Source organism: Anastrepha obliqua, chromosome 4 (assembly GCF_027943255.1).
Source record: "Anastrepha obliqua isolate idAnaObli1 chromosome 4, idAnaObli1_1.0, whole genome shotgun sequence".
Lineage (NCBI taxonomy): Eukaryota > Metazoa > Arthropoda > Insecta > Diptera > Tephritidae > Anastrepha > Anastrepha obliqua.
In genome coordinates, this window is record NC_072895.1 from 107,831,325 (window position 1) to 107,858,820 (window position 27,496).

The 27,496-nt window shown below is 33.3% G+C and overlaps 1 protein-coding gene across 1 annotated transcript in view; it reads left to right on the top strand.

Annotated features, from left to right (window-relative positions):
• The window catches only part of LOC129245368 (invertebrate-type lysozyme 3-like), a 29,016-nt gene extending 14,255 nt beyond the window's left edge, over positions 1-14,761 (top strand). Inside the window, exons 2-3 of the mRNA XM_054883480.1 lie at positions 14,059-14,229; positions 14,350-14,761. Coding sequence (XP_054739455.1) covers positions 14,059-14,229; positions 14,350-14,561 — 383 coding nt within the window. The 3' untranslated portion in view covers positions 14,562-14,761. The remainder of the gene's footprint in view (positions 1-14,058; positions 14,230-14,349) is intronic.
• Positions 14,762-27,496: the final 12,735 nt, after the last annotated feature.

Sequence of the window (27,496 nt, forward strand, 5' to 3'; positions counted from 1 at the left end):
CAATAGGCACGGGTCGCATGACACCTTGGGTTAGGGGGGGGGGTCGAGGAGAGGAAATGATGGAATGATGGGAGTTTAGGATTGACAGGGGATCTTCGTCGGTACGGTGATCTTCATATGGGGATTGGATGGCCACCAAATTTTGCCGTAAAGCGGATGGATGACTAGCCAATCCTCATATGAAGCTTCCCTCTTAGTTCGTGTTGGGTTGGTCCCCATGATATGGGGGTCAAACCAGCACTTAAGCCTCATCCCCGCGGCAAGGAGACCAACATGATGAGGATCCATGCCCTAATTTAATACCATTCTAAAAACTATTTATGCATTCAGCCGACACGACCGCGGGTCGATACAGACTATATCTCGAAGACAAATAAATACTTGTTTACGTATAAAAAGCGATTTAAAAGACTAAGAGTTGCACTTTGCGATACTGTTACGAGGTTTTAAAAAATATCCCCTGATGCCGTATAACCTAACTTTTTTTTCAATTTCAAACGTTTATTAACAAAAAATGGTAACAAATTTAATCTTCAAAATAGCCATCGCTAGCGACACATTTTCCCCATCTCTCAGGCAATTTATGAATGCCGCGCCAAAAAAATTGACCGTCTTTGGCCGCAAACCAATCATCATTTTTGGGCTTCTTCGTGAGAATTGAAGCGCTGCTTGGAAAGTGCGTGGCCCATCGATGCTAACAAATGATAATCGGAAGGCGCCAAGTCTGGTGAGTAAGCCGCATGCACCAGCGGTTTCCAATCATACGCCTCCACCAATTCCCGGGTCGCTCTTGTTCGATGTGGAGGTGCATGTGGCGGTGCATTGTCATCAAGAAAAATTACTTTGTGACGCCGATCGGCATATTCTGGGCTTTTTCGGTGTATAGCGCTGTTCAAATCGGCCAATTGTCGTTGGTAGCGTGCACCGTAACCTGTATCACCTGGTTTTAATAGCTCGTACCAAATCATACCACGCTGATCCCAGAAAACACACAGCATTGCCTTGCGGCCGAATCGATTTGGTTTGGCCGTTGTTTTTGGCTTGTGGCCGGGCGGACCATTCGATTGTTGAAGCTTGGGATTGGAGAAATACACCCATTTTTCATCATCCGTACCGATTCGATGTAAAAAAGACTTCCTTTTGAACTGGGAGAGCAGCATTTCACAAGTGGGTTTTCGATGTCCGCAAATCGTAGTTTGAAGGCACGAAATTCGACGTTTTTAAGAGCGACAAAAACGCATTGTTGTATGAAACGTAACATACAATCAACTGTGTATTGTTGACAGATGACAGACGTAAAACACAAGACATTTGGGAAGGTTTAAAAATACTCCTAGCGACATCTATGGACTAATAGCTGAAAGTCTCATTTCATAGGTTTTTCGTTTTTATTTTACATATTTATATATATAAAGCCTGATATGCCGAGAAAATATTCTGGTTCGGATGCGAATTCAACATCACAACAACTATCCAAAAGTGTAGTCTAACTTTCGGTTTTTTGAAGGTCTATCAAATTTTGTTGGTTTGCAAAATTCATACGCTTTTCGGGTACTTTTTGAATAGAAGTATTTTAGACAAATTTTGATGAAATTTTTGACTATGGCCATAGAGGTCAATATAACAAAAAGTGCATCTTTCATAGGTCAATAGGGATTTCTAACTCCAAGATTTTGCAGATTAAAGTGGAAATGAGCGCGTGACTTTGCTGTGATCAAAATGTATTCAGGAAGTGTGTCGGACTCGAATGACGTCCTCTTTTATAGTTATATTTGATTTTTTTATTCTTTTATGGAAGATAGGGCTCCACGTTCTCTTTAGCTTCTGACACAAAAGAGAAAAAAAATTAAAATTTTTTGTCAATGCTTTTTGTCGCTGGGGGTGTCGAAAATAAGCGTTCTTCTTCTTCTTTTTCTTGCTTGGCGCAATAACCGCTTACGCTATTTGGTCCAAAATAAGCTTTCACTTATATAAAGAAATGCTTTCATGCCACTTTTTCAAAAACTCTGAATGATATTTCTTTCTCTTATATTTTCTCATTGTTGTTCTTTCTAAAGTTAAAGAGTTTTCTGATTTAGACCTGACATTTGTCTTTGGTTTTACATTCGAAATTCATGTTAGCCAGATATTGCCGATGACTTATGCTAATTTAGCAATTCTGAGACGCTATGCGAGGGATTTCAAAGACCCCTTTGCCGAAAGAATTTTATGTAACTCCCTAGTTTGCGACTTTGATTTGGAATCCAATTTATGACTCTTATTCAAACAAAAATGAAAGGGTACAACAAAATTGTATGCGATTCGCTCTGCAATCCATTCATCTCTCTCATCTACTATCACCCTGCAGTGCTCTGTGCATGCTAATAAATCTTTTGAAGTTTTTGTTTGATGTTGTTTGTGGTTCTGTTGATTTTCCCGAAGTTCTTGAACAGATTGACTTTAATGTAACCTCACAAAACTCTACGATTTTACTTTCCATTTAACGTGAAACCAGTGAAATCAAATAACTCAGTATATGTCTCACTTTACTAATAATGTCAGGTCGTGACGTAATTACATTTATAAATAGATGAGGTGTATGAGATCACTAACATGAGAGTGTCAAAATAGCAAAGAATTGTGAAGGAAAATGAAAAGTTAGGGTAGGTTATTGTAAATACGAAAGATAAAAGTGAATATAAAGAAAAAAGTTTTTTTTTAAACAAAAAAATCTAAAAAAATGACTAAAAATGACCTTAGCTCAATAACTGATTCTTAATTTACTGTGAAGCCGAGTAGGGGCATCGCAATATGTGCAACAACTCTGTGTACTCTCCCAACAGTGAATTTGTAAGTTTTGATAGTCGTGCGAAATTTTTTGGTAATTAGAAAATTGGAGACTTCTTCTAATTTTTTAAATTTTTTTTAATATTTAAAATTTTTATTTTTAAAATTAAAATTAAAAAAATTTTTGTTTAATATTTGGTTTTAAATTATATTATCATAATGATATGAATAATTTTTATGAATATTTTAAGAATTAATTAATTATTGACGCGTTCTCAACAACACTTTTCTATGGATAAAATTAAAATTTTTTTTTTAATTTTTTTTATATATATTTTTTTAATTTTCTTTTTTAAAAGTCGTGTCAAATTTTTTGGTAATTAGAAAATTAGAAACTGCTTGTTTGAAACAAAAGCATTTTTTAATATTAAAAAAAAAAAATTTTAATTTTATAATTTTTTTTATAGTTTTGTTTTTTAATTTTCTTTTATAATTTTTAAAATTTTTTTTTAATATTTGGTTTTTAATTATCTTATCATAATAATATGAATGGTTTTTATGAATATTTTAAGAATTAATTAATTAACGACGCGTTCTCAACACCACTTTTATATGTAAAAAAATGCGTACAAAGCCTTTTTCAAGTAAAAGAAATATATATATTTTTTTTCAGTAATCATAGACACGTGTTATTTATATTAATAATTTTTTCCTTGCTTTTAAGCGTTTACCAATCACCGGTTTAAGCTTAGCAAAAATTCAAAAATTCAAGTTCAATTCGTATATTTACGTCGCGTTTATTGTTTTATAAATAAACGTATATGTATGCATACACATATTTACCTACATATACTGCTAGTTTCTATGAAATTTATTTATGTTTATTAACAAGCAAGGTGAGTTTGTCTATTTCTCCCCCGTTAAGCTTGACTCATCTTCAAATGCATTTAGCAATAGTTAGTTGTTTCAAATATTTACATATATAAAGCGTTTTTCAATAGGTGCGCTTCAACTTTTTTCCGATAGGGAGGGCGAACGACGCAATATTTTTAATTTTTCGCTTGTCATTTGTAAACTTCATTAGTATACATTTCATCATGGAATGCTACATACTTGAGCAACGCGTTAAAGTTATTCAGGCTTATTATGAAAACGGGCGTTCAAATCAAAATGCATATCGCGCACTTCATCTTCAGTGAGGACGTACATTTTCACCTCAGTGGATTCGTCAATAAGCAGAATTTCCGCGTTTGGGCGGATTGCCGAAAAACCAATGTAACCACAAAGAGTGACTGTTTGGTGCGGTTTACATGCCGGGAGCGCAATTGGTCCATATTTTTTCGTTGACGAGAACGATCGCCACGTTACTGTGAATGGAAATCGATACCGCGGCATGATAAACGATTATTTTTGGCCGCAATTGAATGGTATGGATTAAGACGACATGTGGTTTCAACAGGACGGGGCCACAAGCCACACAGCACACGCTACAATTGATTTGTTGAAGAGTAAGTTCGATGAGCGCATTATTTCCAGAAATGGACCGGTCAAATGGCCGCCGAGCTCGTGTGATTTGACGCCTCTAGACTATTTTCTTTGGGGTTATGTGAAGTTATTGGTCTACAGTAACAAGCCGGCGACGATTTGTGAGCTCAGAGCCAATATTGAACACGAAATTGCTGGAATTTCGGCCGATTTATGCAAAACAGTCGTCGAAAATTGGGTTCAACGATTGGACTTCGTAAAACGTGCACGCGGTGGTTATACAAAAGAAATCGAATTTCATACTTAAATGTATATGTTCAAACTCGATAATAAAAAAAAAAATTAGTTAAAAAAGTCAAACCGTTTGTGTTTTATTTAAAAAAAAAGTGGAAGCGCTCTTACTGAAAAACGCTTTACAAACTTTTTTTTTCATGTGCGCCCAGCAGCTAGTTGGTAGTAAGCAGCTGCAGTGAATACCATTCGTCGCAGCGAAATCTTCACCTTTTCAATGGAGCTCATGTAAAGTTGCTAAACTTGTCTTGTTAGCAAACGAGTTGGCTACTCGACTCAACTTCACTGCTGATATGGTCAATGAGTGTTGTTTTGGCGGCTTGCGGAGGTGGGCGGTTGACACCGAAGAAGTTCATGGACGTGCATGAGCAGCTTGAATGTATAGTTTTTTTTTAATAACTTTATTCTGGTCAACTCAAGTTGCAAGGAAGAGTTTGCCGGCCGTATTCATACTAGTTCTGCATACATTTATGAATATGTGTATGTACGCCCGACTGGAAACTTTCCGTTTGGTAGTTGAATTACATCTTTAAGTTCCGAAAATACATATAAGTAATTCGATGCGACTAATTTACAGATGTTGTACATTTGGTGTTCTCATTATAGTTGGCTGCTTTTCAAATAATTTCTATATTTTCATGGGAAAAATGTATCGATTCACTTCTTTGCACCGCTTTCATGTAAAATAAATTTTATAATTTTTAATTTTAATTGAATATTTAAGCAAAAATATTTTTTACTCAAAAAGTGGACACCCTACTCGAAATTTTTTCTGTACTGAAGTATACCGCTTCGATCTATTTGGATGTCTTTCTTAAAATATCTCACGAATTTAATTGATTTTTGGATAGATGGCAGCCTTATTTCAAAATATTTTTGTTTTCGAGTGCTTGTGTAAATTTTCAGTTTGTAGTATAGTTGACTCCACTAGAAAATTTTTATTTTTGTGAAATTTAAGAAAATTTCGTAGAACTTTTCTTATCAAAGGACAAATCACTAAAAAAATACTTTCCAATTTTTTTTATACACCTTTCTTTTAAAATCCATACTGCAATATTTTACTTAGCTCACATACATATTATATTTAATTCATCCTAATTTTCACAGACGTGGCAATTCTCTTAAAGAATTTGTCCGTGTTAAAGCTTTCTGAAACTCCTTTCATTTGATGCGAATATTTCAAACTGTTATAGAATTATCTACCAAATCTAATTACTTTAACTTGTTTCAGATAGGTGGCAACCCGTTTTAAAATATATTAGTGTTATATGTTATTAAATACCTTTTGTTTGGCGCACATATAGTAATATTTGTATTAACTTGCATATTGAGTTAATTTAAATTTTTACAGGCATGGCAACCCTATCTTAGAATTTGTTCGAAATGAAGCTTTCTCAAACTCTTTTCATTTGATACCAATATATGAAACTACTATAGAATTAAGTACCACATTTAAGTGGTTTAAATTTTTTCAGATAGGTGGCAACCCGTTTCAAAATATATCCCATACATTTTTTTATATGGGTAGCAACTCTATTCAAGGGGTTTGGTGCTGAACGAGGACAAAACGAAGTACCTCCTGTCTTCAAACAAACAGTCGGCGCACTCGCGTATCGGCACCCACGTCACTGTAGACAGTTACATATAATTTCGAGGTTGTAAAAGACTTCGTCTATTTAGGAACCAGCATTAACACCGATAACAATGTCAGCCTTGAAATCCAACGTAGAATCTCTCTTGCCAACAAGTGATACTTTGGACTAAGTAGGCAACTGAGTAGTAAAGTCCTCTCTCGACGAACAAAACTAACACTCTACAAGACTCTCATCATGCCCGCCCTAACGTATGGCGCAGAAGCTTGGACGATGACAACATCCGATGAAGCGACGCTTGAAGTGTTCGAGAGAAAGATTCTGCGTAAGATTTTTGGACCTTTGCACGTTGGCAACGGCGAATATCGCAGACGATGGAACGATGAGCTGTATGAGCTTTACGACGACATAGACATAGCGCAGCGAATAAAGATCCAGCGGCTACGTTGGCTGGGTCATGTCGTCCGAATGGATACAAACGCTCCGGCTTTGAAAGTATTCGATGCGGTACCAGCTGGTGGTAGCAGAGGAAGAGGGCGGCCTCCACTGCGTTGGAAAGATCAGGTGGAGAAGGACTTGGCTTCACTTGGTGTGTCCAACTGGCGCCGGTTAGCACGAGAAAGAAACGACTGGCGCGCTTTGTTAAACTCGGCCAAAATCGCGTAAGCGGTTATAGCGCCAATTAAGAAGAAGAACTCTATTCAAGAAAATTTGCCAGCTTTCTTTAACTTCTTTTATTTAATATCAATATTTTAACTAATTATAAATATATTTACGTGTTACATTTAATTATCTTTCCTTTTCCCGAGAGGTGGCAACCCAGCTAAATCCTTCGGAGTTAAAATGCATTTAAGTAGGTATCATATTTCTAGTTTTATACACATATTGCAATATTTTTAATCCAAAATATACATTCAATCACAAATTGTTAGATAGATGGCAACCCTGTTCACAAAAATATCTGTGTTAAGGACTTCAGAAATGAATTTAATTTGTTACCAACATTATAATGATGGTTACATTTACTGAAAGTGTACCTTTAGAAATTTTATGATTCCAATTTTCGAAAATATTGAAATAATATTTGCGTTCTCGAAATTCCATTTTGCTATAAAAACACGCGCATATTCAAATTCAACATTGTGTTGAAATTTCCAGTCAAACGACTGACTAATTTTTGGGTTTTGTAAGCAGAAACATATGCAGTCTGAATTTTTAATAGAAATATAGGGTTTTCCAATGAGGCCGGGTCGAAATGGAATGCAAGAAACTGGGTGTGAGACTAATGAAATTCTACCCATTTAATTTAATTTTATTTTACGTGAAAGTCTCATGTATGCTCTTATGTAAGGGAAATGGTATCGTTCGAATGTTCGTCGCGGCTTCCAATGGTAGCAGAGATTCGCAGGCCAAATTATCAATGGCACTGCTGCCTAAGTCGAACTGAATTTAAGGAGTGATTTGGATTATGAGGGTATGAATCGATCGCAGCTTATTAGCATTGAGCGGCGAGTTTCAGACAACTTCTCAAGAAAAAGTGTAGATCCTCCTCCGATTTGTGGTGTGCGTCTTAATGTTGCTTTTTACAAAAGGAGGCTTTTTCATGACAGAAATACACTCAGAAGTTGGCCATTGCCTGCCGAGAGGCGACAGCTATTACATTATTAGGGGCGAAACACATTTGGTGCTTCTTGCACGGAGACTCGGGCATGTAAACTTTCGAATGGTAGTCCCTCACCAACTTAAATTTTTTTATTATTGCCTAGAACTTTCCTTACTGCACATCCATTTTCTTCTACTCTTCAATAGCTTCCGTGCATCTCGCTCGAACATCCGCTTAGAGACAGTTTTGCAGTCCCAGCATCGCCTGCGATCTTATACATCCATTTCGGATCAAGTAAATTTGTTGATACGGTAAATATTTCCAATGAGCTAGGTCCTGTTCCGTATGCCTAGAGCAGTCTTCGAAAGAGTAAAACTAGTTTACGTTTAATTTTTAGTTTAATTTTTACCTCCTTTACCTAGCAAAAATGCTTACAATTCGCTCCAAAGTTTTGTTGCTTGCCAACACTTCTAGCGTTGAGTTGTTAATGCCTATTGGTTATCTGTGGCAAAATAACTTATATCAACTATTAAATAATGCATTCACTTTCCAGCTGGGATATCTAAATATGATACAACATAGAATGGAAAAAATTACAACAATGTGGTTTTTATGTCTCTTATGGCTTGCACAGGAAATGGCAACTGCTCGCATGCGCAGTTTCGTTGAACCAGCCATTTGTCCTCAAATTGCACTCAAGATCAAGTTGAAATGAAAGATGAAAAAAACATAAAAGAAAATCATTCAAAATGACACTTAAACGTTCAAAGTCAAGTTTGTAATATAAACAAGTTCGCTTTATAGGTATTTCAGCCACTTTATAAAATGTTAAGCAATTTGCTGATGTTGTGGAAAGTCTTAAATTATATGTAAAAATATTGCATGAGATAATCAATGAATTAAGAAAATAATAAAAACAGCGTAAGCAAAACAAATAAACAAACTTTGCATAAATCAGCGAATTTAATATATGTAAATGAAAATAAAATGTAAATTCTAAATTATTTGCTAAAAATCGGTGCATCAGCTGGATTTTGTAGTTCAAAAACGTAATAACAATAAATTAAATAAATTTATTCCACAGCAGGCTGAAGTCGTCGCAGATCATTTTTTTTATGTGTAAACAGACAGTTCAACGATACACATATACGCATATATATATGTATATATTATATGTCTGTATGTACGGCAGAATACCATACAGGTTATCAATCTCTACTTGGTTCCAGTTAGACTAGATTTGTTTGTGTCACTAAAATACTGCTGATTTCTGATTTCGCGGATTCATTTCGTTTAAATGCTGATACTTTTATTGAACTTTCAGAAAAACGCATATTTTTTAAACGGATACGTAATTAAATGTTGAATGAATTTTTGAAATTATTTGAATTACACGGCCTTAAATATTTTGAATTTTTTTCTGCTTAATTGGTGCATATCCCATGAGACAAATTTCGTGTTTTGAATTGGCATAAGTATGAGTAAAATCACTTTTTTGGTAAATTAGAAAAAAAAATATATAATATAGACATAGAATAGATGAGTGTAGTAGGCGGTGTTTTTTAATCAGCTACCATTTTTTCAAATGAAACTAGAATTTGTATTGAAATTTCAAGAAATGGTGTCTTAATGGGACACTTTATAGATTACATGCCACAAAGTGGTAAAAAATAAAATAACTTACTGAGAACGTATGATGATTTTCGTAACCTTCAGTATTCTCTCAACAGCATTTCCTATCGATAAAATTAAACTTTGAGATGCTTAACCCCAATTCATATTCTAGTACAGTTCTATTAAAAAATTTAATAATTTGAGTTTTATTCAATGTGGAAAATTTTGGTATAGATTTTTTAAAGTGAAATATCTTCGTTTCCTCTAAACATTTCTCATAAATTTATTTTGCTTTTAATTTTTATAATAAAATATGATTTATTTTTATTTTACATACATTTTTCTTTAATTTTTTATGGTAAAATATACTTAATTTAAAAAAAAAATAAAAAAATAAACATATTTCAAAAAATTTTAACAGAATTTTGTTTTGTCCATACAAAATTTTTTAGCCACAAAAATTTGTTTAAAAAAATTAATATAATTTATTACAAAAAATTGATGCAAAAAATAAGTTCCAAAAATACTCAAAAATATATTTCTTTTTATCCAAAAACAAACTTCCATTTAAAAAAAATTTTTTCCAAAAGAAATTTCCGTACAAAAAAAAAGTTTTATCCAAAAAAATATCTATATATCTACATAATATATATATATTCATCCAGATGCTTTTGGAAATTTGGTTTTGGGTACAGAAAATATGTTTCATTTAAACATTTTTTGGATAAATGTTGTGTAAAAATAAATTCTTCTTCTTCTTCTTAATTGGCGCTATAACCGCTTACGCGATTTTGGCCGAGATTAACAAAGCGCGCCAGCCGTTTCTTTCTCGTGCTAACCGGCGCCAATTGGACACACCAAGTGAAGCCAAGTCCTTCTCCACCTGATCTTTCCAACGCAGAGGAGGCCTTCCTCTTCCTCTGCTACCACCAGCTGGTACCGCATCGAATACTTTCAAAGCCGGAGCGTTTGTATCCATTCGGACGACATGACCCAACCAACGAAGCCGCTGGATCTTTATTCGCTGCGCTATGTCTATGTCGTCGTAAATCTTATACAGCTCATCGTTCCATCGCCTGCGATATTCGCTGTTGCCAACGTGCAAAGGTCCAAAAATTTTACGCAGAATCTTTCTCTCGAACACTCCAAGCGTCGCTTCATCGGATGTTGTCATCGTCCAAGCTTCTGCGCCATACGTTAGGACGGGCATGATGAGAGTCTTGTAGAGTGTTAGTTTTGTTCGTCGAGAGAGGACTTTACTGCTCAATTGCCTACTTAGTCCAAAGTAGCACTTGTTGGCAAGAGAGATTCTACGTTGGATTTCAAGGCTGACATTGTTATCGGTGTTAATGCTGGTTCCCAAATACACGAAATCTTTTACAACCTCAAAATTATAACTGTCAACAGTGACGTGGGTGCCGATACGCGAGTGCGCCGACTGTTTGTTTGAAGACAGGAGGTACTTCGTTTTGTCCTCGTTCACCACCAAACCCATTCGCTTTGCCTCTTTATCCAGTTTGGAGAAGGCAGAACTAACAGCGCGGTTGTTAAGGCCGATGATGTCAATATCATCGGCATACGCCAGCAATTGTACGCTCTTATAAAAAATTGTGCCTGAGCGATTAAGTTCTGCGGCTCGTACGATGCTCTCCAACATCAGGTTAAAGAAGTCACACGACAGCGAGTCACCCTGTCTGAAACCTCGTTTGGTATCAAACGGCTCGGAGAGGTCCTTCCCAATTCTGACGGCGCTGCTGGTGTTGAGCAACGTCATCTTACATAGCCGTATTAGTTTTGCGGGGATACCAAATTCAGACATAGCGGCATACAGGTAACTCCTTTCCGTACTGTCGAATGCAGCTTTGAAGTCGACGAAAAGATGGTGTGTGTCGATTCTCCTTTCATGGGTCTTTTCCAAGATTTGGCGTATTGTGAATATTTGGTCGATGGTAGACTTTTCAGGCCTGAAGCCACACTGATAAGGTCCAATCAGTTGGTTGACGGTGGGCTTCAGCCTTTCACACAATACGCTCGCTAGAACCTTATAGGCGATATTTAGAAGACTAATCCCGCGGTAATTGGCACAAATTGCAAATTGTAAAAATAAATTATGTTGGAGAAATTTTGTTTGGGTAAAAATTTGTTTATGGATAATAAAAAAATTGTGTTAAAAATTTTTTCTTACAATTTTTTTTTCAAAGTTTTTAAAAACACCAGAACTCTAGTTTTTTCTCATTATTGTGTAAAAAATAAATTTTTTTGAAGAAAATTTGTTTTGGGGTAATAAAAAAATTGTTGTATTAACATTTTTTTTAGCATTAGTAACAAATAGGCGCAGTAACCCAAAATTAAGAAATGAAGAACTATTAGAGGACAAACTGGGATCAAAGTCAAAGTCAGGTTCAAAATTAGAGCATAAAAAGTCAGAAAATAAATGGGCAGAATTTGCATATTTACTACTCGTATTATAAAAAACATTAGTTGGCACCGTCGAGCAACACTGTTTTTATTTTGTGAAATGCCAAAAGGCAAAAGGGAATGAGACATAACATGATGGAGGATGATAAAACCACAGATTAAAGCTTGTCCATTTGTGGAACAACATCAAGACACACGCCACAAATAGGACGAGGAGCTCGGTCAAATACTCAAAAAGGGTGTATGCGCCAATATTTATAAATATCCTGTGCAATCGTATTGCCTTGACAAAAGACAAGACTGCACAGCTTGCATTGAGATGAAGTGGATTCGAATGAAATCAATAATTTTCCTGTTGCAAATATATTCCGAAATTTCTGCACAAATCGGAAAATTTACTGAAAAAATTTGGCTTCCAACCAATTCCCGGCCTGAAGCAGGGAATAGCCTAGGCTAAAATACATTGTTGTATTAACATTTTTTTTCCAAATTTTTTTCAAAACTTTAAAAACAGCGCAGTTTTAGAATTTTTCTCTAATTATTTTATTTATAACTTAGACTATGCTTAGTTGGTGCGCGACTACCATTGGGAATTCACAGAGAGAGCGTCGGTTCGAATCTCGGCGAAAACACCAAGATTAAGAAAAACATTTTTCTAATAGCGGTCGCCCGTCGGCAGGCAATGGCAAACCTCCGAGTGTATTTCTGTCATGAAAAAGATCCTCACAAAAATATCTACCGTTTGGAGTCGGCTTGAAACTGTAGGTCCTTCCATTTGTGGAACAACATCAGGGCGCACACCACAAATAGGAGGAGGAGCTAGGCCAAACACCCAAAAAGTGTGTACGCGCCAATTATATATATATATATATATATATATATGCTCAGTAATATCTGAAAAGAATTTTATAAAAAAAAAAATTAATTTCTTACAAAAAATTTGCCTAAAAAAATTTTAACACAAAAATAGTTTTTAGTATCCAAAGACAAATTTCCATCTAAAAAAATTGTTTACCCAAAACAAATTTTTAGTAAAAAAAAATGAGTCCAAAAAAATAAATAAATTTATTAAAAGAAATTTGTATAAAAAAAAAATTATCCATAATTTTGGTTAAAAGTTTTTTTTATTTGAACAAATTTTTGTAAGAAATTATTTTTTTCGAAGAAAATGTTTTTTGGCTAAGAAAATTTGTTTTTGGAAAAAACGAAAAATATTTTTGTGTAAGAAAAATTTGTGGGTAAAAACCATGTTTGTATTAAATTTTGTGTAAAAATAGTTTTTTGTTAAAAAATTGTTTGAAAAAATTTTGTGTTTTTAGTAAAAAAACATAAAATTTTTAGCTTTTTTTCTCAATATTTTATTAATAGCTTAGGTTATGATGCTCAGTAATACCTGGAAGTTTCTTTATTGGATTCTCATAATTTTCGAGTTGTATTCAAATACTAATGCAATTATTGCGATTCATCAGCTAACGAAACGACTAGCAAATGAAAATATAACAGCTTCATTGTAGACAGCCGCTTCATCTAATTTACCTTAATATTAATCGCTATATGTAGGCGAGTGAGTATTAAAGTGATTGAGTACTCTGTGCCTGAACTGAGTAGTTACGAAAGTGCGAGTGAAAAGTAAATCTATAGAATTTAGCTGATCCGACTTTTCCCATTGAACTCTGAACCCTTTAATAAAAAAATATTTTTCCAGGTCAGGTTAATAACAAAATATAGAAATACAAAGTATATACAAGGTGGCGCAAAATTAATCACATTTATGGAAGATTTATACATTTTATTATTTTGCGTCGAATGTCATTCATATTTCACACTTGTGAACTACACAGCTGCAGTGTACAAACAGACAAGCAATGCGGTGCGTAAAGATCAACATAAAGATTTCTATCATTCAAAATCATCTTATTTTATTTAGTAAAAAAGTTATTCAATTCAATATGCGATGCTTAATTTTGCGCCGCCTTGTAGACACTTTGTATTTGTATTTAATAATGTATTTCATATTTAATAAAAAAAATTCAAATTATTAGCTCACTCACGACTTGTAGTGAAATAAGAGCCTCGGAAGCAAATTTATTAGGGGATTTTGTTCCGATTTCTTGATCTTTTTCTATTTTCATACAACTTATAACATTCGATTTTAATTCATAATCAGCACAATGCAATTATTTTTAATTTGCTTATCATTTCAAACTTATAAAATATATACATACTTACATATACATACACATATTTAAAGAATAATAAATAATCACATTGTTCCCATTTTGCTTGCAGATAAACCCGTCACAGATATTTGTTTGGGCTGTATTTGTGAAGCGATTAGCGGCTGCAATCGTACAGCCACTTGTACGGGCGGTGTTTGTGGACTCTTTCGCATTACCTGGCCCTACTGGGCTGATGGCGGCAAGTTGACATTGAACGGCGAATCACCGGAATCAGAGACAGGTATGAGTTGAGAATTTTTGTAAAATTATTAACAAAAGAAAATATGAATACCTTGATTTTTTCCACCACCTCGATTTTTTTTTCTCACACCGTCTGTCTATTTCTCTCTCTCTACACCAGCCTATTCCAACTGTGTCAGCGATCCCTACTGCGCTGCCAATACCATACAAAATTACATGGTCAAATATGCACAGGATTGCAATGGTGACGGCCAAGTCGATTGCTATGATTATGCGGCCATACACAAGTTGGGCGGTTTCGGATGCAAGGGCGAATTGGCTTATAATTATCAGAATACACTCGCGAGCTGCCTGAACCTGTTTCAGGGTTAAGTTCGCAAAACGAACAAAAAAAACAAAAGGATGCAGGAGCAAGAAGCAGTTTAAGTGATACGCAGCAAGCCATACATTTTTGCTTGTTTTGGTATACCATTATTTTTATTTTCATTCCACGAGAAAATGTGAATTTTATTATTTTTAAACTAATATTACAAAATAAAATGATAAATAAATTTATTTCGATATAATTAAAAGTGGTTTACAATTATTTATTTTGTCGTTGTTTTGATGAAATAAAAATAAAGCAAAAGGTAGACTTTAGACGCAATACCGTCGAATTCAGTGGATCTTCTGTCTTCAATTCAATGGACCTTCACTCTGATGCCATCCGCCACCTATTAGAAAAACAAGTGAGGCCTAGTTGTTATCCATTTGGTAGGCAGCCTTTCTCATTCTTTGCCACAAGCAGCAGGGATCCTATTGAAAACTTTCTGAGCTAGAAGAATTACAGCCATTCTTACGAAATTACTTAGGCAGAGAGGCTTTTTCATCTTTATTTGCTTCAAAGTTTCTAAGTTGATTTAGTTCCGTTGCTATTTCGTTATTTTCTGTCGCTAAGGCTCAAAAGCAGCAAAAAATTTGGCGTATCTTGCTCTCGAAGCCTCCATTGGCCACTTGGTTGCATGGCTGAGAGAATACAGATAGTTAGGTATATCACGGAGGCGTTACCCGACTCTCAGTGAATTCGAGAGAATGAGTTGCTGTGCTGACGTAATTGCCATTTGGAATCAGTTTAAAACTGTAACTTCCTCTATTTGTAACTTCCGCACACCACAAATAGGGGGAGGAGCTACGGTACGGTACACTAGACATAGGTAGTTTATTTCGAATTTCATTCCGGTAACGTAGAACCGGCTGCCATGGGAATGAACTTCCTCCATTTGTAACTTCCTCACTGTAACAAATAGGAGGAGGAGCTCTGGGACTTTGTTTTATATGTACAACCTGATAGGCATAATTCGAGATTTAGGAAGAGTGATTTTTATTCTTTGAGAGAGCACTTTATTGCTCAGCTTAAATTCTAATCGGAAGTCAACAATTCATACGACCATTTTTTGCTTAAGAGTTAAAGCGAATCAGGCCACGCAGTGAGATATTTGAATGGTTTGGCCAGCAGGCTGTCGGCTTCCACGACTCTTTTACTATTTAGCCACGTTATTGTTACTATTATGATAATTATGTTATGTTTTTAAATATTGAAATTGAATCAGAGTCTTGACGAAAAGCCTTTACAAATTACTTCATGAGACCTAATTTTGTGTGCAATGGAGGCATTCAAACTTGATCAGGCTCCATAACTGGTTTATTTTTGACATTATTTGACAAATTTTTTGTGAACAGTTAAATCTCAGTGCTGTGGAAATCAGGGACCTTCTAAAATTTTTGAGACGAGCACACTGTTTTTAGGAGTCACAATAGGCTATGAGCCTGAGTGCGTCCCACAGTGGGCAACCGTTAGGGTAAGTTAAAATATGCTTCATAGGCTTTACAGAGTTTCATATTTGATGACAAACTAATTTTCACTTTAATGAATTTATCGCGAATGTAACAAAAATCATCCATGCCATTTTTTACACTTTTTGGAAGTCTTTTTAGGCTTCGCGACAAACAAAATACGTTATTCTTTTCAGAAGTGGACGCACACTTTTTCATTGTATTATGCACAAAAGTAAACTTTAGTTGTTATGAATGGAGCTTTTGCTTACTTTTCAATGCAGACAATCAGAAAATATCAATTAAATAACAGACTCGATAAAAATTATTGTTATTCACTTGCGTTATTTGAGTGATTTTGGTGGCATGCAATTGACCAAATATCACGTTCTTTTCAGAAGTTATTTTGAATGTACAACTGAACAATTTAAACGCATTCCTTCGAACAGTGTCACTCAATTTCTTCTATACAAAGTATGTACGACAATTTTTTTATATGGAAGAAACTGACCAGCACCGTCAGAGAATGCCAAAAATCAACTGTATTTTGTGGCTACTTGTAACTTGCATTTTATTATACTGGAATCCAAAGAGCTGTAAAACTGCGTGCCCAAAATTGATCTAAAAATTCTGATTGGGAAATTTGAAATTTTGATGAAAATTTCCGGAATTTTCATATTTTTCGCACAAAAGTTTGAAAAAAAATTGTATCTGTATAGTTTTTATTGTATAAAGATTGCTTAAAAATTAATACAGACTAAGTAAATAAATAGTAAAATAGCCAAATGCTCCATTTGTGGAACAATATCAAGGCGCACGCCACGAATAGGAGGAGGAGCTCGGCTAATTAAAGAAAAAGTACTCCACATATCAATACGTTTTGACTTTTTTATTTTGTAATTTCATTTATTTTTTTTGTTTTTACAAAAATATAGGTTATACTACAACAAAAACTTTATGAAAAAAAGTTTCGAACTTTGTATAAAGTTTGTAATAATTCGTCAAATTTTAATAAAGCTTTTTAACTTTTCAGAACTTTCTAACTCATAATTTTTAGAAAAATCTGTGTACGCAGTTTTATAAATCCCCGAATTTTGGTATAATAAAGTAGAAGTTTCAAGTTTGAACCACAACTGAGTTGATTTTTTTTTTAAGTGAAACTTCTTAGACGTCGATGGGCGAGCCAGAATGGAGAGTAAAATTTCAAGGCCATGCAACGTTTTGGGCGTTTTCGTTCCGCGAGAGAGAAAAAAGATATAACGTAGAGGAAAAGGAGAGTGAGAGCTATACCTTATATATATCTTAGATACACTTTAGGTTATTTTTCCTGAGTTTTTGCTTGTGATTGCTAATTTCTAGTGAGAAATAACGCTGCCTACTTTTTGGCACTTTTTTATTGGTGCAAACTTGAAGGAAATATATTTTTGGTGCCTACTTTTTGGCGTTATATTTCCTTGGTGCTTATTGTTTGGGCGTTTTTTGGTCCCAATTTTTTTGGCGCTTTTTTTTGGTACCTACTTTTTGGCGTTTATTTCCGTTTCGTGGCTAGTTCTTGTGCGTACTATAAAGTGCGATCCATTCCGGCGTCGGATTTATTGGTATTGCCTTGCGGTAATTTGTACCATTGCTGCGGTACTGGAATTGGTGCGTTTGTGCGGGTGATAAACGCTCGGAGTAGTGCGCGTTGTTGCCACGGTTTGTGTCTGGCGTTTACCTACACCGGTCGACCCTTCTCCGTTTTTTGTAAATTTTGTCTATTTGTATTCTCTGCAAATGTTGTGAATTTATTTAGATATATATTCTTTCTCTCTCTCTCTCTCATTCTCTCTCGGGTCTCTTCCTCTTTCTTTGTCTGCCTTGAAAGTTTTACTTCTGTTATGTGTACTACGCAACACACACTTTTTTGTTTTTCCGGCTGGGTGTTTTCTTGCATATAAAATAGGCGTTGAATCTAAATAAATAAATAGCCAACATTTTTCAATTTATGGTGTACACTTTCTTTTGACGTTGAGTGTATATTATATATTATATAATTCATAAAATAACCAAAACTGATCAAACTGTTGCACACCTATTTTATTGTCTATGAGTGTAAATCTGCTTGGACTTCTGCTGCCGCAAGACATTAGTTGATCTGGCAGGGTTGCTATAAACTGTAGGATTGCCCAATGCTTCCAAATTTAATTGACAAAATGTATTTACTTAGTTGAACGTACAAGTATTGTATATTTATGGATTATTAAACAAATGCACATTTTTTTGCAAATTTTTCGGAAATTTTTCCTTTCAAAACTTTTAACTACAGCAATTCAGTACTAAACCTGCTTCCATTTTCACCATTCCACTCAGGAAAATAAAACGAGTTTCCTCTTTTTTTATAACTAAATAACATTTTTATTGATGTACATACATATGGTATGTATGTATGTATCGCATTTAGCATTTAGCATTAGAACATCAAATTCATTGCTTGTCATTTGAATACTCTGAATACTAATGCTGCTGATTTTTCATATACCCGACTCGTATGTTTGTATGTACGAGCATGTTTCATTATATTTTTTAAATACATATTAACTAATTGCTTAAAAATACATATTTTGCTTACTGCTCCTAGATTTAGCTAGCCTTAGCCCGTCAGCGAACTGACTTTTATTGATGTGTTGTTGTTGCGGTTATACTATGTATGTATGTATGTATGTGTGTATTTGCCTTCGATTTCAGACATCTCATAGCCACACGATTAGTGATTAATTCTTTTTAATTCTTTCATATAATTGCAGTAATTGCGAATTGATTTTTTCTTCTTCTTCTTCTTCTTCTTATTTTTATTCTTCTTCCTCGGCTTTTGTTTACCGCTAAACACAATGCATAACTAATAATTACATACAATGTGTGTATATATGTTTTGTATGTTTGTAAATATTGGTATGTATGCATATATGTACATATGTAATTAATTGAATGTGGTATATATGGTATGCACATTAGGGTGGGTCAATTTATTTGGAACTATTTTTTTCGACATCGTTCCTAGCAGATTCGGCTTCTACACGAAATTATGAGATAAAAAGTCTAGAGAAAAGCTCTAAAGCCATTTTCGAGCTCCCCTAATTTCAAGTGAAGATACATTTGTCCTCACATAATTGAGTCACATATTCGCAATATTTTTCGTGCAAAATTTTTTTCGTTAATTTTCGATAAAAATATAGTTCATTGTATGACAAAACCTTATAAATCAAAGTTGCAGAGTTTTTCCAAAATTCATAAGAACTATTAAAAAATTAAAAAAAAAATTTAAACATTTAAATTAGAGTTTCTCTACAAATTTTCTGCAAAATTCATAAAAATTAAACAGGTTTGAAAAAATTTTGAAAAAAAAAATAAAAATTTTTTAATCAACATTTCTCTACAATTCATAAGAACTAAAAAATTAAAAAAAAATTTAAAAATTTTAATTAGAGTTTTTCTACAAATTTTCTACAAAATTCACAAAAATTAAACAAATCTGAAAAAATTCTCACAAAAATTTAAATTTTTTGATTTATTTTCTACTAATTTTCTTCGAAATTCACAAAAATTAATATAATTGGTAAAAATGTTAAATTTTTTTTAAATTTGAATTTTGTAAAATTTTTTTGAAAACTTTTTCAAACTAATTGTTTTTTACTAATTTTCTTCAAAATGGACAAAAATTAATCTAATTGGAAAAAATTAAAAAAATGTAAAACCTTTTCAGTTCACAAAAATTAATAAAATTTGAAAAAAATTTAAAAAGATTAAAAAAAATTTAAAATTTTTTCAAATTTGATTAATTTTTGTGAATTTTGTAGAAAATTAGTAGATAAATGTTCATTAAAAAATGTTAATTTTTTTCAAAATTTTTTGTAAATTGTGTAGAAAAACTCTAATTAAAAAAATTTTTATCAACATCTTTCTAATTGATTTTGATAAAAATTTTTTCGAAACTTTGATTTCCAAGATTTTAATAGGACTATGTTTAAGTTCGTGCGGTTTTACAACAGATGGCGTAACTTGATTATTATTCCATCGATCCACATTTCCAAACATTCATTGGAGTGCTACTGTCGTAAGGCACAAACGTCAGTATAAGTTTTTTATTTGAAGCGTAAACAACAATATTTTTACCACACTTGAAAATGTCGTATTTCGTGCCAAATAATGTGTTTTTGCGGGGAATTTTTTAATATGAAGAAAAAAGCAGCCGAAAGTCATCGTATCTTGGTGGAAGTTTATGGTGAGCATGCTCTAGCTGAGCGAACGTGCCAGAAGTGGTTTGCACGCTTTAAAAGTGGTGATTTTGGCTTGGAAGACGAAGAACGCGAGGGTGCGCCGCCAAAGTTCATGGATACCGAATTGGAGGAATTGCTCGATCAAGATCCGGCTCAAACGCAAGAAGAGGTTGCAAAAACTTTGGGAGTTGATCAATCAACCATTTCCAAACGTTTACAAGCCATGGGAATGATCCGAAAGGTAGGCCATTGGGTGCCGTATGAATTGAAGCCAAGAGACGTTGAACGCCGTTTTATGGCATGCGAACAACTGCTTCAACGGCACAAAAGAAAGGGTTTTTTGCATCGAATTGTGACTGGCGATGAAAAGTGGGTCCATTACGACAATCCAAAACGTCGGGCAACGTATGGATACCCTGGCCATGCTTCAACATCGACGTCGGCGCAGAATATTCATGGCCTGAAGGTTATGCTGTGTATCTGGTGGGACCAGCTGGGTGTTGTGTATTATGAGCTACTGAAACCGAATGAAACGATTACGGGGGATGTCAACCGACGACAATTGATGCGTTTGAGCCGAGCACTGCGAGAAAAACGGCCGCAATTCGCCGATAGACACGACAAAGTTATTTTGCAACATGACAATGCTCGGCCACATGTTGCACAAGTGGTCAAAACATACTTAGAAACGCTCAAATGGGATGTCCTACCCCACCCGCCGTATAGTCCAGACCTTGCGCCATCCGATTACTATCTCTTCCGATCGATGCAACATGGCCTGGCTGACCAGCACTTCCGTAATTACGATGAAGTCAAAAAATGGATCGATTCGTGGATTGCGGCAAAACCGACCGAATTTTTCACAAAGGGAATCCGTGAATTGCCAGAAAGATGGGAAAAAGTAGTAGTAAGCGATGGACAATACTTTGAATATTAAATTTGTAACCATTTTACGTCAATAAAGTTTCAAATTTCGAAAAAAAACCGCACGAACTTAAACATAGTCCTAGTTATACAACGATTATATTTAAATTTTTTTAAATTTTTTTGAAAATTTTTTCAAACTAATTTTTTCTACTAATTTTCTTCAAAATTCACAAAAATTAATCTAATTGGAAAAAATGTTGAGATTTTTTTAAATTTAGAATTTTTTAAAATTTTTTTTAAAACTTTATTAAACTAATTTTCTTCAGAATTCACAAAAATTAATCTAATTGGAAAAAATTAGAAAAATGTAAAATTTTTCAGTTCACAAAAATTAATCAAATTTGAAAGAATTTTCAAAAAAATTAAAATAAATTAAAAAAATTTCAAATTTGATTAATTTTTGAGAAGTTTGTAGAAAATTACTAGAGAAATGTTGATTAAATTTTTTGTGAATTTTGTAGAAAAACAAAGTTCGAAACTTTATTTTCTAAGATTTTAGTTATACAACGATTATATTAAAATTTTTTTAAATTTTTTTGAAATTTTTTTCAAGTTTTATTAATTTTTGTGAATTTCCTAGAAAAATAGTATATTAGAAAAATTTTGATTAAAGAATTTAAATTTTTGCGCAAATTTTTTAAAATTTTCAAAAAAATTTCAAGCAGAATTTTTAGAAAACTTCTGGGTATACAGTTTTATAGCTCATCTAATTTCAGTATCAAAGTTTGAAGTTGCTTAAAAGTCGCGTTTATTTTTCCCAATTTTTTAATAGGATCTTGAGTATTTTTTCCCATGGTCGGAAGTGTTACATATGCAAGAAAATACATACAAAACAAATAAATTTTTGTTATCTATATTTTTTAATTAAAATTAAAAAGCAAATAACATATATTTTTTGAATAGTGTAATAGGAAAAATAACTCGTTATCATCACCAGCCGTTTGCGTCCAATGTTGAACAAAGGCCTCCTTTATTTTTAATATAAATTTTTTTGAACAATTTTTCTGGTGCTTTTTATCCAATTGGTCGTTTTTAATATCATGGCTCTATATTGTGGGCTGCCTTCCAATTTTCCTCTTGCCATCTCGTGACCGCCATTCTAAGACTCTCTCCATATTAAATTCGCATTAATTGAAGATAGCTTATTTCACAATTTTCGATAGTCGAAAAGTACTTTGGAGCTTTGCTCTAGTAGGGTCACTCTCATAATTTAACGTATAATCCAATTCTGCTAGGCACGATTTCGAAAAAAAATGACCCATCCTAATGTACATACTTAATATACTAATATATGTATACTGTATGTAAATATGCTTAGTAAATTGCATTAACCCTTTTATCGGCAAATCACTTTGTTGCATAATGCAATTAAAAAAAAGGTTTTTTTTGTTCAATTAAATCTCTTCTTTTTTCTTTTTATTTTATAATTTTTACTCTCACTTGCGTTTATTTGCTCAAATTTGCTTGTCACTTTAATTATGAAAACTACTTAACATTTTCCATTTTCGAACTATTTACTGAGTACAAATGCCAAATGATTTCTACAGTATATGCAATAAGTTTACTTACTAAATGGTACAATATATATTTTTTTAGTAAAAATCTAATATAGAAATCTTCCATTTGAAGTTGGATTTTTTTCGGTAACTTTATTTCTAATAAACTTTTTAATATAAAATATACTTTTGCAACACTTTTCTTTGAAAATATGGTACTAGATATTTATGCTACTACAGTAAAAATGAAGTTATAGAATTTTTTCCAGTATACACGTATTAATTTGTATCGATTTTATGCTAGTAAGAAGAATACGAATTTTAGAATATGCTTGCAATTTGTTTAACTACTTTCTCGGATTTTTTTTTTCAATTTTGCTTTTGAATAAAAACTCACACGGGTAAGTTAGAAAATGAATACAAGTAAATGTACGAAATAATGCAACAACCATTTTTTAGTATTTATTAAATTACGAGTGAAATCTTGTTTTTGTTTTTTTTTGTAATTTTTAAAGAGGAATGGAATGTGTTTTACGAAAAAAATTATTTACGAAAAAAAAATTTAATTATTGAAAGTCAAAAAAAACGGCAATTAGTTTTAATAATCTAAGAAAACTGAGAGCGAAAAAAAATTGTAATATATTTAAAAATAGTCAGAAACAAAATTAGTAAAATTAAAATAAATAGAATTTTTTGTCAATTAAAATTCCCTGAAATTCGATATAAATTTTCAGAAAAGCAATGGAGTTTAAAAAATAAGCAGTTCTTTAAAAAAGCATAAAAGAATCATATATGTATCAAAAATTTAATTGGAAAAACGAATTTTCTTTCAAGGTAGCTCTTAAAAAAATATTCTTATTTTTAATATAAAAAATTAACAAACATAAAAAGTTCATTTACATATATGCATTTTTAAGGTCTCTTCTAAACTAGAAATTTTGAGAAAAAAAGAAATTGTTTTAATTTAAATTTAAGATAAATATTTAAAATTTAAGATGCATTTTTTATTTTTTAATTAATAATAAATTTTTTATTTCTTAAATAATAATTTTTTTTAATTAATACATTTTTTTCATTTTGTATTTTTTTAATTAAAAGAAATATAAATACTTCAAGTATTTTTGTATTTCTTCCATTTTCCAGGCATTATTTGAATCCCAAGTATGTAACCAAATCTTGTGAAGTTACCCACGATTGAACCCATATTTTTTAGCAGTCAGCAAAAATGAAGATCAGTTCCACATTCTATCTTACGAAAGACCCAAGCGATATTCATACTAGTGCTTTGATTATGTCTGGCTTGTTCACATAACCTCGACCTGTATCAAAGAATTCTAAGGTATACAAATCGTGACCCCACGGTAGCTAAATAAGTTTGTCTAGACGACCGATTATTTGGTAGATTGTGTGGCATGACGCGCCATTATACTGAAATCAATCAAAGCTCAGGACCACAAAAATTGGTTGTGAGAGCTATGCAGCGCTTGCCATAGACCGAAAAGGAGTTTCCAGCAGCTTTTTTGAAATGAAGAGCCAATGAGTTCAACACTCAAAAATTTAGACCAAACTGCCACTCTCTCTATTCTGTAAATGCATTGGCCTCTAGACAATCACGCGCGTATTTTTTAATCTCCAGATACTGAATTTTTTTTTTTAACAAAGACGACGAAAGAGAAAAGCGTTTCGTCAGAAAAGAGAATTTTTCGGTCAAGTTCGACGTTCAATTCGAGTTGCTCTAAGCTTAAAACTGGTAAGCAATGCAAAAGCTGCTGGCCATTTGCCTCACATTGCTAAGCTAATTGGTCTTTTTAAAAGAGTATTTCGAAATATTTGCATACAAATTTCTGCAGCTGTGTTTCTTGAGATCAAAGGGGGTGTCGGTGTTTCGGAACTTAGTTGCATACGCTCGAAGTTGATAACTGAATTCGAGCATTCATTGAGGAAAAAATTTGTAATAACAGGTGGCGCAAAATTAATCAATTATCGAAAGATTTATAATATTTGCAAATATCGTCCTACGGCAATCATATTTGACACTTGTGAGCTAGACAGCTGCAGCATGCAAACAGACAAGCAATGGAGCACGTAAGGGTCAAAATAAAGATTTCCGTGATTCAAAATAATTTTTTTTTTTAGTAAAAAGTTGAATGGTTAATTTTGCGCCACCCGATTAATTTTGCGCCACCCTTTATATCTCAAGGTTGCTTAAATGCTAGCCAGTATTATTAGCCAATATTTTGGGCGTGAAAGAGCTGTCAGTGTCAACAATAACTATGTCTCATAAAAAAGATTGAAAATTTAGGTTCAGATCTGCAAACATATGTATTTGGACACTTCAGACTGACATTTTATTGAGGTGAGGTTCAGGAAGGAGCAACGTTTGGAAATTTTTAGTTTACTTGAAATTTGCCGGTCGCAACTTTAAAAACGCTAACTCTGTTCAAAACCATTCTTATTAAAGTCGGTTCGGGATAATTCGCAAGCTCGATAAGTTGAAAATCGCCATAATTCATAACAAAGTTCGGTTCAATGGATAACTCGTACAAAATGTCTGTTCGATATGTCGTATTTTTTTTGCAGCCGAACGACTTCGTTCATTTTTTCTAGCCACTCGTATCTGACCAAAATACTCTATAACTCGTAATGGCAAAAATAGTAAATGGAAATATTAAAAAATTGCAAATCCACTTTAACGTAGTCTCAGTTGCTAAAGTCCTGTAACTCGTGATTCCGCTAACTCGAAAATCGCGATTACCCGCATTATTTTGGCAGCCCCTTTGATAGTGAATTATTGCGATTGCACATTCATTGAAAAATTCTCACTCTAAATTGTCGCCTAAAGTGCTGGCCTACGCCCTTACAATATTAAATTATCTCTATGATAAAATCCTCTCGATCAATCGCTATGGATCGAACCGGTATATGCGGTACTGCAAGTCAACCAGTTCAACCTAAATCCTCTCGATCATTGGTATCTCAAAACTTCATAGAGGAAAACTGTGAACTTTTCCAACGGCTAAGTGTGAAAGTGACGGAATTTTAGCGCAACTGAATCGGTATGAAGTTCCATACATAAATTTAACAAGTCTTCTTTATCAGGAACAAATTTTAGTCTAATACCTACCCGATAATATAAAAGTAGTCATTGGGATCACTTGCAGACTTGCTGACAATGAAGGTGGCTGTACCTGAGCCTCATGAAAAAAGCTTAGGCAAAGTTGTCCGTCGTTAATTGCAAAACTCAATTTAAATAAAATTCATTTTAAGTTTCTAAAAAATAAAAAAAATAAAAATTATCAACAATTTAATTTGCAAAACGAATGGCTGTATCAAAATTTCTACTTGATTGAAGATTAAAAAAATGCATTATTGAGCTTCCTTTTACATGAGAAATTAAACAAGAAATTTCAACCAAGAATTTACTTCAGTTTGTTTTACTCAAAAAAGTATTTAAATTTGTGTGCGATTTTAAGGCCTCTTCTCAACTTTGAACTCTGCAACTGAAGTCAGAGTGTTGTAAAAGGAGAAACTATCAGAAAAACATATGCACATACACATACTTGCTTATGCACTTATAAGTATATTCGTATGTAATGGCTAGATTTAAAATATATGCAGATATGGTTGATTATACAATTGATTTATGTACATAGTAAGTATGTATGAATATAGATATTATTTGGCACTCCATGGTAAGGCTTTGGGACAACTTTTTTTCTTTTTCTTCTCCTTTAACGTGGCAGCTGTGCTTTTTGGCTTGGTTTCTAATGTTATTAAATCCTTTTATTGCACAGAGTACATATGTTTGAGAATATACTATATGTATATGAATTGTACACAAAAAAAGTGTGTGAAAACCTACTCGTTTATAGCTTCCGTTGGAAGCATTAAAGGGGTGTCAAATAGTGCTGAGAGTGTGAGAGAGAAGAAAGTTATTGAATATAGCAGAGGGAAAATATTCATTAAATGAAATAATGAGTAAGGAGAACTGACAAAAATTATTTAGTAAAATGAAAATAAAATTTTATTCTTATTTATAGAAAAATAAATAAATAATTGGCGCGTACAATTCTGTTAGGTGTTTGACCGAGTTCTTCCTCTTATTCTTTCTATCATTTTGCTGTTTCATGCACGGAGATTCGAAACTACGTGCTCCCGAATGGTAGTCTTATTTCGGCGTCCGCCGGATTATTATTTATACTTTACATAAAAATAGACTACAAAAAAATACTAAATCATAAAACGAATTTTTAATTTATAAATAAAATAAAAATCCTTCAAGAACCGAAATTTAAAATCAAATGTTAAAATTACGTTCTCCGAAAATTCTTGCAAATTTTTCGTTTGGATGGGCTTCAAGTTTCCAAAGCAAAAATAACAATAAGACCAATACCTGCATGGTGGGCGAAAACAAGAGAACTCAGGTCTCATTGAGAAAAAATGTAAGTGTATCTTTTCCAAAAAAAAGAAAATAAAAACTGCAGTTGAAAGAATGCATTTGATGAAGTTATATCTCTTCGAAGCTATTCGAAATTATCTGAAATAGCCAGAGAGCCCTACGACTTCGACGAAGTTCGTTGTTACAACAATCGACTCAGCGTGTGAGCAATATGTATGCTGCTATAACAGCAACAATAACCGCGACGAAGTGAATCTCTAATAAACTTCTAAATTGAAACTATAGGATCTACGAACTCTCACAGGGTACTACTCGGAATACTGTTGCCGCTGGTGTCTTAACACCTCAGTAAGACTAATAACCCTGCTTAAGCATAAACTGAGAACGCTGAGGGAACTCTCACAGGCCACTGCACACTAT